Raw genomic sequence first — 16,110 nt, forward strand, 5'->3', positions numbered from 1 at the left:
GATCCTGATAAATTTGTTTCACGAAATGAGTGCGGTGACCAATCTAGTTATTATTGCATTTGAAAGAACCTCATTTGCGACCGTCTTTTGTTTAATGCGTTAGATTCTTTGTCGCGTACAGTTCTGCCATTGTTGTCAAGTTGTTGAAGCGAATGAAAAAACAGTGCAATGAATAAATTAAATCATAATCCAAAAAATGTGTTTTCCTTAGTGAAAAAAAGAAAAAATTTTTATTTAATGAAAGAAAATGTACGATTAGCATGTGTCAGTAGTCAGTAAATGACTTTTTTTTAGTTGCTAGTATCAAAATGTCGAAGCTATTGTTAGAAGCCATTTTATAATATGCATCGTAATTTATAAAATCTTTGTCTCTTTAGATTCTGAGAACTTATAATCTATTTGTCGATAACTAAATAATAATCTACCAAAAGTACAATTAACAAGATTAAACAGCGTTACGTTTGAACAAAATAATTTAAATAATTCGAATAATAATAAAAATTTAGACGATGACCTTGATACAAATTCAACAAATGTTGATAAAAAAAATTCAGTTCATGATACCAAACAAAGTATACTGAATACTCCTAATAATTATTCTGACTATGAATCGAAAATCAACGTAGCAAGTGCTTATAACAATCAATCATGTGACAAAGATGAAAAATTTTGCTCGATGAAAATGGCATATTACAATTTTTTATTAATTTTTTTATAAAACTTAAATGGATTTTTTTTATTTCTAAACATTTTAATAGTATTTTTACTATTCATAGGCTATTTCTTTGGATAAAATACATGTTCCTGTAGATACTTTAGAGAATTTATCGAAAAACTGAGCAACACAAATTGGATTTCCTGCCGTAATTGACAATATTGAAAAAAATAATACTGATTATGCAAAAAATAATGAAAATAAAAGCACTGATAAAAATATTCTAAATGACAAAAATGTTGAGTTTTGTTCAACGAACAAAAATTTGATAGAAACGGTATACTATAATTTCATTTTATTCCACTCAAAAATCTTTAGTGGGCCATTTTAGATTTTTCAATAGCTGATTAAAACTTTTTTGTTTATAGGCTACTGCTTTGGACCAAACACATACTCTGTTACACACTTCGCAGAATCTATCTGTAAATGTGAAAATGCCAGTAAAATCATCTGCCTCAATTGAAATAACACAAGAAATAAGTAAAGATTACACTATTGATAATGAAATTGAAATTTCCAATAGACAGGATTCAAATTGTAAAAATGAAGTCATTTGCTTGATAAACGAAAATTTAATGGAAATGGTATATTATCATTTCTTTTCATTTAATTCAAATATTATTTAGTGGATCGTTTTAGGTTTTTCAATACTTAATTTAGATTTTTGATATTCATAGGCTATTTCTTTGGATCAAACATCAATTCTAGCACACACTTTACAGACTATATCAAATAATTTCACTAACTCAACCGAATCTACTGCTTTCTTTAAAATAATAGGAGAAAAGTATCAGGATTATACTATCAATAATAAAGATGAAAATGCATACAAATTAAAACAGTTGATTGATACGCATGACATTAAGGTACAGTTATTCTTAATAAAAATATTTCATAAGTCTGATACTGTTTTTCTCCGGCTATAATTCGGATGATCATAAAAATTCAATTCAATATTATTCGCAAATATTTATTTAAATTAATATAAGATGCATTCGATGTTATGATATTTAAGTTATATTGATATTTTGATTTAATTCTGTCGCCAATTTATTAACTTTCGTTATCTGGAAAAAAAACTTGATCTAATTACATACGTAATAAAAAAAAAACTATCATGGCACTTTTTTGCTAGTTTTAATCTCTAATCTCTACTAGTAGAGTACTTAAAATTCAACTTAGAAGCTAAGTATAAAATTTTATAACATTCTTAAGTGGTTTTTATCATTTAAAATTTGTACCTCTTATAAAATTACCATTTTGAAATACAATTTTAATTAGTGAATGTATTGAATCGCTTAGCTAGCTACGATTTAGCAATATCTTATGATATTGAATTCATATTATATGATTTAGAATGGTACGATTCTATGACGAATAAAGATGCATTTTTATAAATAATTTATTATATTTTATTTTATTTTTTTTTCATTGCATTGAAATGTATTACGTACATAAAGAAAAAAAATCGTATTCATTTCTAAAATTGTTATAAATTTTTTTTCTTGAATTCGTAATTGCGAAGGAAGTGTTCCGGTACAATGTACACCAACAAATTTATCAACAGACATTTCAGATACATCAAATAACGTGAAACTAGTAGAGAAGAGTGGCATAGCTACCAACACTGTAGATCGTGATATAAGCGTTGATTCTGAAGCATTCGGGAATGTACCAAGAGAAACGGTTTGTATTAGAAAAGACATAATACATTGCTAGTTGCCCCCATGAAAAAAATTTATAAAAAAAATATATTTTTCATATAAAAAAAAATATATTTTAAATAGCTAACTTTTGGCCGATTTTCGCATATATTTTATATATTGTAAATATATCAAAAATATATATTAGAATATATAAAAAATACGTGTATAAAAACATACAAAAAATATATTTTTTTCAACAACCTAGGTAAAAAAATATAAAAAAATTATATTACCACACCTACATTTTTTTTTTATTTTTAAATACAAAAAAATATAATTTTAGTATATTTTTATGCATGCCTTTTTTATATATTCTAAGATATATTTTTAATATATTTAAAATATATAAAATGTATATGAAAATCGGCTAAAAGTTAGCTATTTAAAATATATTTTTTTTACATATTTTATATATATTTATATGTTTTTTATGTATTTTGAATATATTTTTTTATATGAAAAATATATATATTCTTTTTATATTTCAATATATATTTTTTTTATAAATTTTTTTCATGGGGGTAGCATTTCAGTTGTTCTTAATTTCTATGGTAATAAGTTGTTTTAATTAAATTTTTGAAATTATAAGCTGAAAATCGTCATTAACAAAAAAAAAATTCTATTTTAAAACATTACGAACATTAAAAAGCTTTTACAGTTTGAGTGTTCTAATATGTTTGATAATATAATGATAAATAATATTTACTTTAATTTTTCTAAATATTTTCAATAAATTACTTTGTCAAGTTCAAGCGATTTCGGCAATGATGGAAATAATTATTTTCTCAATGAAATCCACATTTTTCATAAATGAATTACCTTTCATGATTAAGATTCTATTTAACTGACTATAAAATATTAAAAGTGTGATTAAATTTATTTTTTATACAAATAATGATAGTTTTTTCATATATATTTTTTAATTTTAGAATAACTTCGATAAAGTTTTTAATGCTGAATGTGCCGCCGAAATTCAAAACAATTAATCGTTGTTTCCACAATTGACCATCACACAAGAAGACAATTTAATAGAGTTTGCAATTTTACCTACGGATTCAATAGAGATTCAAAATTGATACGTTGATGAAAGTGATCTCTTCAATTATCATACGAATACTGAGGTTTCTATTGGATTTTTTTAGATTCATATTTTGTCCGACATATTATTGTTACGTCCCAGCCTGCTCGTCAGATGTCTCTGACTATTTTTAAATACTAATTATTAAGAGACCGATCTGAGACCTAACTAATTAATTAAGATGTATATTGATAATTTAGCAAGTTGCATAATTAATAAGTTACTCTATATTATAGGATATAATATAATATAATAATATAGCATAACATAATAATATAAAATAATATGATATTATTTAGAATATTTGAAACATATTGATAAAGTTATTTTTCTCTTAATATTTGTTATGTATAAATAAACGCTGACGCCTCGAGTAAATCCTCGAGACGTGCAGCTGCACAAACATCTATTTTGTTCTAAGATAACTTTTGTTCATAGATAAGTGACTCATTTGTTAATAATAAAAACGGAGAAAGCGTGAGAACGGAGAATGGATCATTCGAGAATATTGCTTATCACGATCCACCCCTCTATATCGAACGATGCGCGGGCCTGATGCCCAAGCGCCTCGTATTGATAAGAGACTTACTCTAGTTTTTCTCGATCTAGAGAAGTCAGTCTGAAATATAGAATCATAGAGAGCAGTCAGGCTCAATATTAAATACTCAACTTCTTTCTCACCCTTTCGAAGTTATTGTTAGACGAACTTTAACAATTTATAAATTGATTCAATTGTATATTTCCACATTATTGAAATTATTCTTTTACAATTGAATAAATCGGATTGAGATATAAAATAATAACCAGTTTATTTCAACCACCGAATGGTGGCTGTTCAACCCCTACTAAATAATTATTTATAATTATATGTAAGTTCTCATTACGTCCAATTCAAATCGACCGCTCAACCACGCCAGCGCCAAAACATCAACCAGGACGTAACAACTTATTATATAATTAAAATTAGTGGCAGCGACGGATTCGAACAGCCCCCGAATACACTGGTAAAATCTCAACAATCCGAAAATTTTTTTTTACAAAAATTAACATCAAGTTCTCAAAGTGAAATTGAGCAACACAAAAAAAATATATTACAAATTTTTTTTGTCGACATCGGAAATTTTTTTTTCCTAAATAAAGAAAAAAAAAGAAGTAAAATTGTGAAACAGAAGTGAAAAGTTAAGTGAGAATTGAAGTGAGTGAAATAAATAATAATAAAAATCTAAATAATTGAAATTAAAAAAAAAAAATTCAAAAATAATTAAGATAAAATAACAAATTTTTTTTTCTCGTCGAACATTTAAATTGAAAGTTGAATTTTTATTATTCAAGATCTGAAATTAAATTTTTTTTCTCTGCTCTCAAATAAAATAATAAACAAAAAAAAAGTATATAAATTTATAAAAATCATATACATCAAGAAAAAAAATAAATAAAATTTTGTGAATTAAAAATAAAATTCATAATAAAATCCAAGTGAGTGAAGGTAATGAAGAATTAAAATTTAAAATAAAATAAAACTACCAATATCATTCACGACACCCGACGGACGCAGCTCAACATCAACTACAGCTGAGAAATCTACAGTTATCGCACATTCTGCTCAACGTGTTTCCATCAACCTTCCGACGGCAACGAAGATCTCCATATCAACTACAATTACCGATTCATCTGAAATTCAAACCTGTAAACAACTAAGTAGTAAGTCAATTATATTGTTAAAAGTTTTTTTTTCTGTCTTTCGAAATATCTACATAAACAATAATGAGTCTTGAACAAATGGAAGTTTCCCTTACGGAAACCCAAAATGAAGTAGTAGCGTTAAAAGCTCAAATCGAACAATTACTAGCAGAAAAACTTGAAATGAAAAATAAATTTGAAGAAAATTGTCAAGCAGCTATTGCTCAACAATTAAAAACACATTTCGAAAGAAATCCACCCGTGGGTACTTCACACCAATTACCTCCCAATCTTAATTTAACGAATAATTTAAGTGCAAATAACAAATTCGATTACAAAGAATTTTTCAAAACTATACCAGACTTTGACGGTATAAGTTATCCAGTAGAATCATTCATACAGGCATGCAAAGACGCGAAAGAATATCTAAGAGAAATAAACGAGGACGCGCTCGTTAGAATATTAAAATCCAAATGTAAAGGCGAACCTTTAATTAGAGTAAGCGGGTCAAACGTAAAAACAATAGACGAATTTATTGCATTTTTAAATTTAAATTTTAGATTAAGCAAACAAGTTTCAGTTTGGTTAAAAGAATTTAATGACTTGGAGCAAAAATCGAGTGAACGCGTAATGGACTTTTACCATAGAGTGAATAAACATTTACAGGACACTTGCTCAGAAATCGCGGATACAGGCGGTAATAGTAAAGATGAAAAAATAGTTTTGGCTAAAGAAACTGCGGTACAAGCATTTATTTCGGGTTTAGAACCAAGACTTGCTTTATTTTTACACAATGACGAATTTGCGGATCTTGCTACAGCCGCTACCGCAGCAATTAAAGCGGAACAAAAATTACAGCAAATGAAAAATATAAATAAACTTTTCAAGCCATTCGATAATAATTCAAATAAAAATTGTTTCGCAATCCAAGACCCAAACCCACACAACACAATTAACCCAAATAATCACCACATTCGAAATTTGAATCCTTATCAGCAATTTAATAAAAATTATAACAGAAACAGTCGTGAAAAATCGGAACAGGTTAATAATCAAAATCGAAACAACCCAAATAAGTTTTGTAATTTTTGCAAAAGAAACAATCAAAATATTGAGGAATGTAGAATTTTAATTCAAAGAAAGAATATTGAATCTAATCAAATTATAAATAAAAATATTCTTCAATGTGATTACTGTAAAATGAACGGTCATTCAGTAAACAATTGTCGTAAAAAAATTTATAACGAAGGAAAACGCGACGGTTTAAATGCAAAGCCGAGTACAGGTACGGGAAACGACCAAGCGTTCCCTCGAGTCGGCGCTCCGATGGGAAACGTAGCAATTCAGCGCCAAAATTTAAACAAAAACTAAGAATACCGACAAAAACGTATTCCGTGGGTGCCATGTCAATTGATTATAAACCTACGTCAATTATGTTCAGATCCAAAGATATAATATCTAGCTATGGGAAAATTTTAGTAGACACCGGATGTAATTTAAATTTAATAAAATATGGGGAATTAAAATATAAAAAATTAATCGACGAATCATATTGTTACAAATTAAACGGTGTTTCCGAAGCTATCACTTTGGGTAGAATAAAAATACAAATTTTTAATAAGGACACTTATTTTCATATAATACCGGACGAATTTCCTTTAGATTATACGGGCATACTTGGCATGGAATTTTTACGAGAACACGGCGGAATAATAAATTTAGTAGAGAATACGGTAACATTTCAACATTTAAATAATCTACGAATATCATTAACAGAAGGAGAATATTTCGTTTTAAAAGCTCGAACGAAAACGGCAATGTTTGTTCGAGTAGATAGTAAACTTAAAGAGGGTTATACACCTCGTATCGAATTTGAAAACGGTATTTACGCGGGCGAAGCTTTAGTGAGTAATAATAACGGAATTGCTTATTTGTACGCAATAAATACTCTTGACAAAGATGTAAAAGTAAAAGTACCCGTAATTCCTCTGTACCCATTCGGGACAAGCGAAGACGAGGATACTACTTTGACGCATGACGACACAGACAATTACGATAAAAGTACCACGGCCGGGGAAAATCGTGTCAACAAAGTGTTAAAACTCTTGCGTTTAAAACATCTGAATGAGGAAGAGCGTAAAGCAATAGTTTCTCTAGTAGAGAAATACGCTGACCTATTCCACATTCCAGGAGAACCACTGCGCGCTACAGACACTGCGACTCATACTATACCCACTACCGATGACGTTCCCGTAAATACTCGACAATACAGACACCCTCCAGCACAGAAAGACGAAATAGAAAAACAGATAACAGAACTAATGTTAATGGATATTATTGAACCTTCGACCTCACCATATAATTCCCCTTTATGGATCGTACCCAAAAAGGCTGATTCTAAAGGCAATAAAAGATGGCGTTTAGTTATAGATTATCGTACATTAAATGATAAGACTGTTAAAGATGCATATCCACTACCGTTGATAAATGATATTCTTGATCAATTAGGTGGTGCGATTTATTTTTCAGTATTTGATTTAAAATCGGGTTTTCATCAATTAAAAGTAGATCCTAAAGATAAGCACAAAACAGCATTTACAACTCCTCATGGTCATTATCAATTTAATAGAATGCCATTTGGACTTAAAAATGCTCCAGCAACGTTCCGAAGGTTAATGGATTTAGTTTTACGCGGGTTACAAGGAGCAGATCTCTTTGTTTACTTAGACGATATAGTCATTTACGCACGTTCTCTAGAAGAACATAACACTAAATTCGAAAAATTAGCCGAACGTTTGCGAAGTGCGAATTTAACTCTACAAGCCGATAAATGTGAATTCCTAAAAAAAGAAGTAATTTATTTAGGCCATCTTATATCTGCCGACGGTGTCAAGCCTGATCCCGATAAAATTAAAGCGATCAAATGTTTCAAAACACCTGAAAACACAACACAAGTGAGAGAATTTCTTGGACTTGCTGGTTACTATCGGCGATTTATCAAGGATTTCGCAAAAATCTCTAAGTGCCTATCCGATCTTACAAGCAAAAACGCAAGATTTTCATGGGCGCCTGAACATCAGATAGCTTTTGAAACCTTGCGCGATAAACTATGTACAGCTCCGATATTGCAGTATCCAGATTTTTCGAAACCATTTATTTTAACGACCGATGCTTCGGGCTATGCAGTTGGAGCAATTCTCTCACAAGGCAAAATTGGCGAAGAAACAATTGTTGCAGCAGCTTCTCGTGTGCTCAATAAACACGAAAAAAATTATTCGACCACCGAAAAAGAAATGGTCGCAGCCTTATTTGGTATGAAAACATTTAGACCGTATCTCTATGGCAGAGAGTTTACTCTTGTCACCGATCACAGACCGCTGGTGTGGGTAAATAATATGAATGACCCAACATCGCGTGTAATGAGATGGAGAGAACGGCTTAAAGAGTTCGAATATACCGTGTTATATAAGGCGGGAAAAATAAACACAAACGCGGACGCTTTATCGCGTAACCCAATAATTGAAAACCGCGAAGTTTATCCAATTAAAATTAAATGGCGACCTGGAAAACCCGGAATCGCTAGGTTGAGGACTTCAGATCCTTCAGACGATGGTAAAGTCTTTAAAAAGAAACCTAAATACAAAACTAATTCAGAGTCAATAAGCTCGAATAACGATAAAAATAAATTACCTACAAATTTTAACAAAAATAATAATTCAAGTTCAGAGGAAATTACTCCAAGTAAGAAAATAATTCGCGATAAAAATAAAATTGCGACTAACTCAGTCGACGGAGTTAGAAAAATAAATTTAAAAATTCAAAATCTTGAGCAAAATACTCAAGCGGTCGGTCTAGAAGATTCGGTCGAAAAACGTCAAATTCTTGAGCCAAAAACTCAAGCGGTTGGGCCAGTCAGTAACAATACTATGGACCCAGTCGTCAAATCTGCTAGCGACGGCAATAGGATTAGCTACCCTAGCGACCGGCGATTAGTTAAAAATAATAAAAACGGATATATCGGTAAAAATAAAAATTTTAAAATGAAAAGATCTGACGTCAGACGATATAATCCATATAAAAATTTTTCTAGCACTGAATCACTAAGCGAAGATGATTTAAGTAAAAATAAAAATGATAAAATATTCACAAACTTGGAAACAAATAATCCTCAAGAACTAAATTCAAATTCAATCAATAAAAACTTCAATTCTAAAAATCAAAATGAAAATAATAAAAATAAATTATATTCTAACGGAAATTCAAATCGCATGCGTAATTCTAACGAGAATGCAAAATTAAATAAAAATTCTAAATGCAAAGTCGTATCAAATCCAGAACCAGATAAATCAATAACTCTTCCTGATTATTCTGACGAATCGTCGTCATCAGGAGACATGTATGATGCTGTAACTCTGAGGAAAAAACTCATTAAAGACAACCCTTCGTATTTAAGTGACGAATCTGATATGACAGATTTCGGTTTGTCTTATATTTCTAATAATTCTATAAACTCTCCAAAACATAAAAATTCACGTAATTTAACACCATCACCTCAATCTCCAAATCCGCAAGTTGAAAGTGGTAAAACCACGAAAACTCCATTGTCATTACCACCCAACGTACAAACACAAGCTACATCTACACACCCAAATCCAAAAATACAGACAGATAAGAAAAATGTAAAAATTAATAAAAATAAATTTAATCCTTCTCAAATCAAAAGGACAACTAAAATGGCAGAGTTTACACCCTCTCCTACAATACGTTCACGTAGAAAAATAAATAAACAAAGTAAGAAAATTGAAAAAATAATTATTCCAGAAACTTCTGATGACGAATCAAACACTGACGAGACAGAAATGACTTATTCAAAAATATATTCAGAAAATTCAAATGACATTAGTACTGAATCACCTGTCGAAACAATCCCTATCACTCCAAGAACTCCTATCACACCCAAATCCGTAAATAAAAAAGACATGGGAGTTGCAATTCCTTGGTCTTCTGACGAAGGAGGCGATTATCCAAAAATTATGGACGTCTCTGCGGTAATTCATAATGAACCAGAAAATAACATAAACATGTCAACTAACGACATAGGAGAAAATTCTTTTGTAATTGAACCCATGACAGTAGAATCACCCGACGAAACAAAAACCATAAAAACTAACACAATAACACAGGAAAAAATAGCCAATAAAAATACAGAAAAGACAAAAACAAACACTACAAAAATAAACCCAAATTTAACAGACGCAGACAAGAACAGACCTCACGGTACTGATGCAGAACAAACACATACTAATAAACTTACACCAGAACTACGTAGATCGACTAGAAAACGTAAACTCAAAACATGTTCATGCTGTACAGACTACGACGAACATACACATACACAAAAACAGATTCTGAATAAAATACAACATCTTGCGAAAAATTTTAAAAATAAAACAAAAAAACCAAATAATAAAAATTCACAACCCAAATTACCAGACATAATGGTTACTCTAAAAGCAATTAAACGTCAACAAAATTTAAATAATAAACGAACTAATGATAGATTGTCAATAATAAACGAAAATACAAGCCCAGAAAATTCACAACACACTACATCACGTAGAGAATCACAAAACCCTACACTAAACTCACCTGCTGATCGAAATTCAAAATCGCCTGAACGAATAAATTCATTCAACGACCTGAACTTCGATCAACAGATAAATTCAGCTGACGACGAAAATTTCGAACAGATAGAACAAATAAATTCATTTAATGACCAAAATTTTGACCAAATCGAACAGATAAACTCATCTGATAATGAAATAGACATACGACAAAATTCGACACAATCAAATTCGGACAGAAATCAAAACAAATCAAACGACAATGCGATCATAATAGCAAACGACAATTTATCTAACGAGGAAATAGACTCTGACGGTAATATATCTATAATTTCAAATACTTCAAACGACTACAGTAACGAGAACGTACACGAAACAAGAGATAACTTAGAAATGCAGAAAAATTGTTATTTATGTTTCATTAACGCTGATGGTACCGTACCAAGCGAAATCGGGAAACAGTTTTTAGTGTCAGGATATTTAAAATTGAGCCCTTTAACTAATTATAAAACAGGTCAAGTAATCAAAATGGGAACATCTAAAAAGAAAGTACTCGCGTTGGTAACTCAAAGTGATAGTCGAGATACACCAACTGAAAAAGATTATTGTAAAGCTTTCAAAAATTTAAAGTTATATATGGAAAAATCAAAAATAAAATCAGTTAGTATTTCTCAAGGTAGAAGCAATTTATCAAAAACATTTTGGACGAAAATTAAAAATATTATTGCTAAAATTTTCAAAGGCAGCGATTTAAAAATAATTATTTGCAAAGATGAAATGATAATACCTCCAGTAGAGGAAAGAGAAAAGATAATAGCCGAAAATCACGAAACTTCAATAGCAGGACATAAAGGAGTAACTAAAACTTATAATAGAATTAGACAAAAATATTTTTGGGACAATAACAAAAAGCATGTTGAAGATTTCGTTAGGAAATGTATTAGTTGCCAGAAAAAGAAATTAGTTAGAATAAAAACAAAACAGCCGATGGTCATTACAGACACATCCGCAGAAGTATGGGATAAATTAGCATTAGATATAGTAGTACCAAATAAAACTTCAGCTAACGGATATTCATATATTTTAACGATGCAAGATGATCTTTCAAAATACTGTTTTGCAATACCTTTAGTGTCCATGACGGCCAAAGATATCGCGATAGCATTACTCGAGAATTTTATATTAAAACACGGTTGCCCGAAAGTAATTTTAACAGACCAAGGTCAAGCTTTTATAGGTAAAGTAATGGGTTGCGTAGCCAAAATTTTCAAAATGAAACAAATTAAGACAACAGCTTTTCATCCTCAATCAAATGGTTCTCTCGAGAGAAGCCATCAAGTTTTAACTGATTATATTAAACATTTTACAAGTCACGATGATTGGGATAAATGGTTGCCTCATGCCACCTTTGCTTACAACACGAGTGTACATGAAGGTACGAAATTCACGCCGTATAAATTAGTTTTTGGTAAAGAAGCACGATTACCATCAGAATTTTCCTATCTAGACGAGATTCCTACATGCGCAGATTTTGTTAAAGAACTTGCAACTAGATTATTAGAATCACGGAAAGAAGCAAGACAAAATTTAGAAAATTCAAAGCAAAGATCCAAAGTACGGTATGATAAAAAAATTAATCCAGTAAATTTCAAAATAGGCCAAAATATATTCTTAGTAAAGAATCAGAGAGATGGTAAATTTGATGATAATTATTTAGGTCCGTATAAAGTTACAGAAATATTTCCTGATAAAAATGATATAGAAATCGAATGTAAACCGGGAAAGAGAAAAATCATTCATTGTGATAGAGCCAAAATTGCTTATAAATAAATAGTTTTTTTTTCCTCCCAGACACATGCATCTTTTTGTAGATACATTGAAATCTGTACCTCTCATATTTCTTTCTTTCCTGTTCTACTCTTTTCTTTTTTTTTGCCTTCTCACACAATATATATATATAAAAAAAAAAAAAAACATCATGTTAATAACTTTTATAATTAATGAATGAATTTACTTTCTATACAGAAATTTTAATAAGAATGATAGTACCAATATTATCTGCTATGAATTGAAATTGAGTAATAATGCTAAGAAAAAAAAATAAGCTTCCAGTCTATAAACTTTCATCAAAAAAATTAAAAATAAAAAAAAAATAAAAAAAAAAGACAAAAAAAAAATAATTTTTTTTTAACAATATATAGACTCAAATAGAATTTTAATATAAAATTAAGAATTCGTAGATTAAGTTTTTCTTTATATATTATTTAATAGATAATTTTAATGCAAATGTATACAGAATTTTAAGCAAAAAAAAAAAAAAAATAAACAAGAAAATATGCAAAATGCAGGAAAACAAAAAAATTATATGCAAATACACAGGATTAGCACATGAAGGCAGAAAAGTCGTAAGTAATACTAAGAAATAAATATATACAAATATTTAGATATAATATAGATACATCATTGTAATAATATAATAATACTTATTAACATTAATAAACAAATTCAGAAAACAATACTAAAAACTCAAAAAAAAAAAAAAAAAAAAAAAACTAACTAAATAATAGAAAGAAGAAGAAAGAAATAAAGGAATTTTTATAAGCTACGATAAAATAATATATTTTAAACAGTTAAAAAAAAATTAAAATCATAGTAATAATTACATCAAGAAGACCGAAAAGAAATCACATTCAAATAATAGTTTGAGGTTTTGGAATTTCTTTTCTCCTTAGCATAAACTTCTTACAAACATTATATCTTAAAGTTTTTTTTTGAAAAAGAACATATTAATAATTTAACAAGAAAATTTTATGAATTTGTCCTATTCGTAAAATCTTTTTTTATATATACGCATATAGTCTACTTTTAAATAATTTGAAAAAAAATGAAATTCAATAAAGAAAAAAAAACACGGTAAATAATTTTATGAATATATAAAATATTTTTTTTTTTACAAAAAAAAATATAAATTTTTACATAATTTTTTTTGGCCACAGATGCGGCATACGTGACGCATAATTTATCTCAATCGTCAAACAAATAGGATTAGGAAAAAAAAGAACATCGTCATTAAAATAAAACCATAAAAATGTTTACCATGGTTTACAAACAGACGGATTAGAAAGAGAATGGATTTTTTTGAATGTCGCCACTAAAAAGGCAGGCGTCGAGTCATAGGTCACAGGTCGGTACTTAGATTTCTTAAACTCGAAGATGGGTAAAATAGAGTTACAAATAAAACAATAAAGAAAATAAACTACATTTACAACAAGAGCTAAGGCCCAGAACAAGCGGGGCGCTTGTCTACCGGGTGGGGAGGTGTTACGTCCCAGCCTGCTCGTCAGATGTCTCTGACTATTTTTAAATACTAATTATTAAGAGACCGATCTGAGACCTAACTAATTAATTAAGATGTATATTGATAATTTAGCAAGTTGCATAATTAATAAGTTACTCTATATTATAGGATATAATATAATGTAATAATATAGCATAACATAATAATATAAAATAATATGATATTATTTAAAATATTTGAAACATATTGATAAAGTTATTTTTCTCTTAATATTTGTTATGTATAAATAAACGCTGACGCCTCGAGTAAATCCTCGAGACGTGCAGCTGCACAAACATCTATTTTGTTCTAAGATAACTTTTGTTCATAGATAAGTGACTCATTTGTTAATAATAAAAACGGAGAAAGCGTGAGAACGGAGAATGGATCATTCGAGAATATTGCTTATCACGATCCACCCCTCTATATCGAACGATGCGCGGGCCTGATGCCCAAGCGCCTCGTATTGATAAGAGACTTACTCTAGTTTTTCTCGATCTAGAGAAGTCAGTCTGAAATATAGAATCATAGAGAGCAGTCAGGCTCAATATTAAATACTCAACTTCTTTCTCACCCTTTCGAAGTTATTGTTAGACGAACTTTAACAATTTATAAATTGATTCAATTGTATATTTCCACATTATTGAAATTATTCTTTTACAATTGAATAAATCGGATTGAGATATAAAATAATAACCAGTTTATTTCAACCACCGAATGGTGGCTGTTCAACCCCTACTAAATAATTATTTATAATTATATGTAAGTTCTCATTACGTCCAATTCAAATCGACCGCTCAACCACGCCAGCGCCAAAACATCAACCAGGACGTAACATTATAATGAAAAGTTTTGTTTTTAGATTTCTGATAGCTTAGAACACGTTTTATCTGCACAATAAGAAAGCAGAACCATCGAAATAGTTAGAGATGACTCTGAAATTACAAATGAACTTGATTTATCTACTTTGCCGCAAGTGACTCGCAAGAATAAACCGTTTATTTTAGACATATCTGCGTCAACTTCATCTTCTTGTGATTCTCGAGAAAGGGATGATTCAAAAGATGAAAGTTACGATCTCTCCAAAGTAAAGCATTTTTCAACACTCTTACAAAATGAAACAGAAGAATTCGTTTCTGACAGTAGTACGAATTTTATTCCTACAGACTCTAACATACAAGAAAATCATCAAATAATTGAATCTACTAGTGAAAACTAGAAAACTGACAATGAAAATAAAGATGTAGAAAACGAAAGATGCAATGAAAACTTACAGGATACTTCCGATACCCCAAATTTCGTCAATTATCTTTCAGCATTACGGAAAATTCCTTTTGCACCAGTAGGATCATGTGACAATTCAGAGATAAAGGTTTTACCTAACACCACTCCTCGATGGCGAAAAAAATATGCGTGCATGTATTGCCACAAAAGAGTTGTGAAGTTACTTCGCCACCTCGAAACAGTACATAAAGTATTCGAAGATGTAAAAAAACTCAAAGACGTTGGGAAAGGTAAATATTGTCAATAAAGAAACTAATTTTTCGGGATCGAGTAAAAACTCATAAACAACAGTACTACCTTAGTCGATAATCAATATTAGGATTTTGTTAATCGATATCAAATATTATAAGGCTCATAAGATATTATACAATTGAATATCATTATTACAATCATTCAAATTAATGCTATTTATATATTAGTTTGACTTAATAAATATGTACAATTTTGATAAGCCTAATTATTAGGAAAGTATTCATGTACATTAGAGTAATTCTTTCCTGGTAAAGATTTTTTTTTACTTATCAAGCAAATATCATTATGTATGTTAAATTAAAAATTTTAATCATTAACTTAAATTCTCTGTGATTTTTAAGTGTCTTTTAAGTTTTTTCTTTTAAAAATCATAAAAAGTTTAATTAATCATTAAAGTAATTAATTAATTTTTTTTTTCCAGGTACTAAAGAACG

General features: G+C 29.4%; 1 protein-coding gene across 1 annotated transcript; it reads left to right on the forward strand.

Moving 5' to 3' along the window:
* The first annotated feature begins 968 nt into the window (after positions 1 to 968).
* LOC103572987 (uncharacterized) lies at positions 969 to 1,789 on the forward strand. Its single transcript, XM_008551833.2, has 3 exons — positions 969 to 992; positions 1,084 to 1,299; positions 1,393 to 1,789. The coding sequence occupies exons 2-3, from the start codon at positions 1,150 to 1,152 to the stop codon at positions 1,639 to 1,641; spliced, it is 399 nt and encodes a 132-aa protein (XP_008550055.1). The 5' UTR covers positions 969 to 992; positions 1,084 to 1,149; the 3' UTR covers positions 1,642 to 1,789.
* Positions 1,790 to 16,110: the final 14,321 nt, after the last annotated feature.

This window comes from Microplitis demolitor, chromosome 6 (genome assembly GCF_026212275.2).
Source record: "Microplitis demolitor isolate Queensland-Clemson2020A chromosome 6, iyMicDemo2.1a, whole genome shotgun sequence".
NCBI classification, from domain to species: domain Eukaryota; kingdom Metazoa; phylum Arthropoda; class Insecta; order Hymenoptera; family Braconidae; genus Microplitis; species Microplitis demolitor.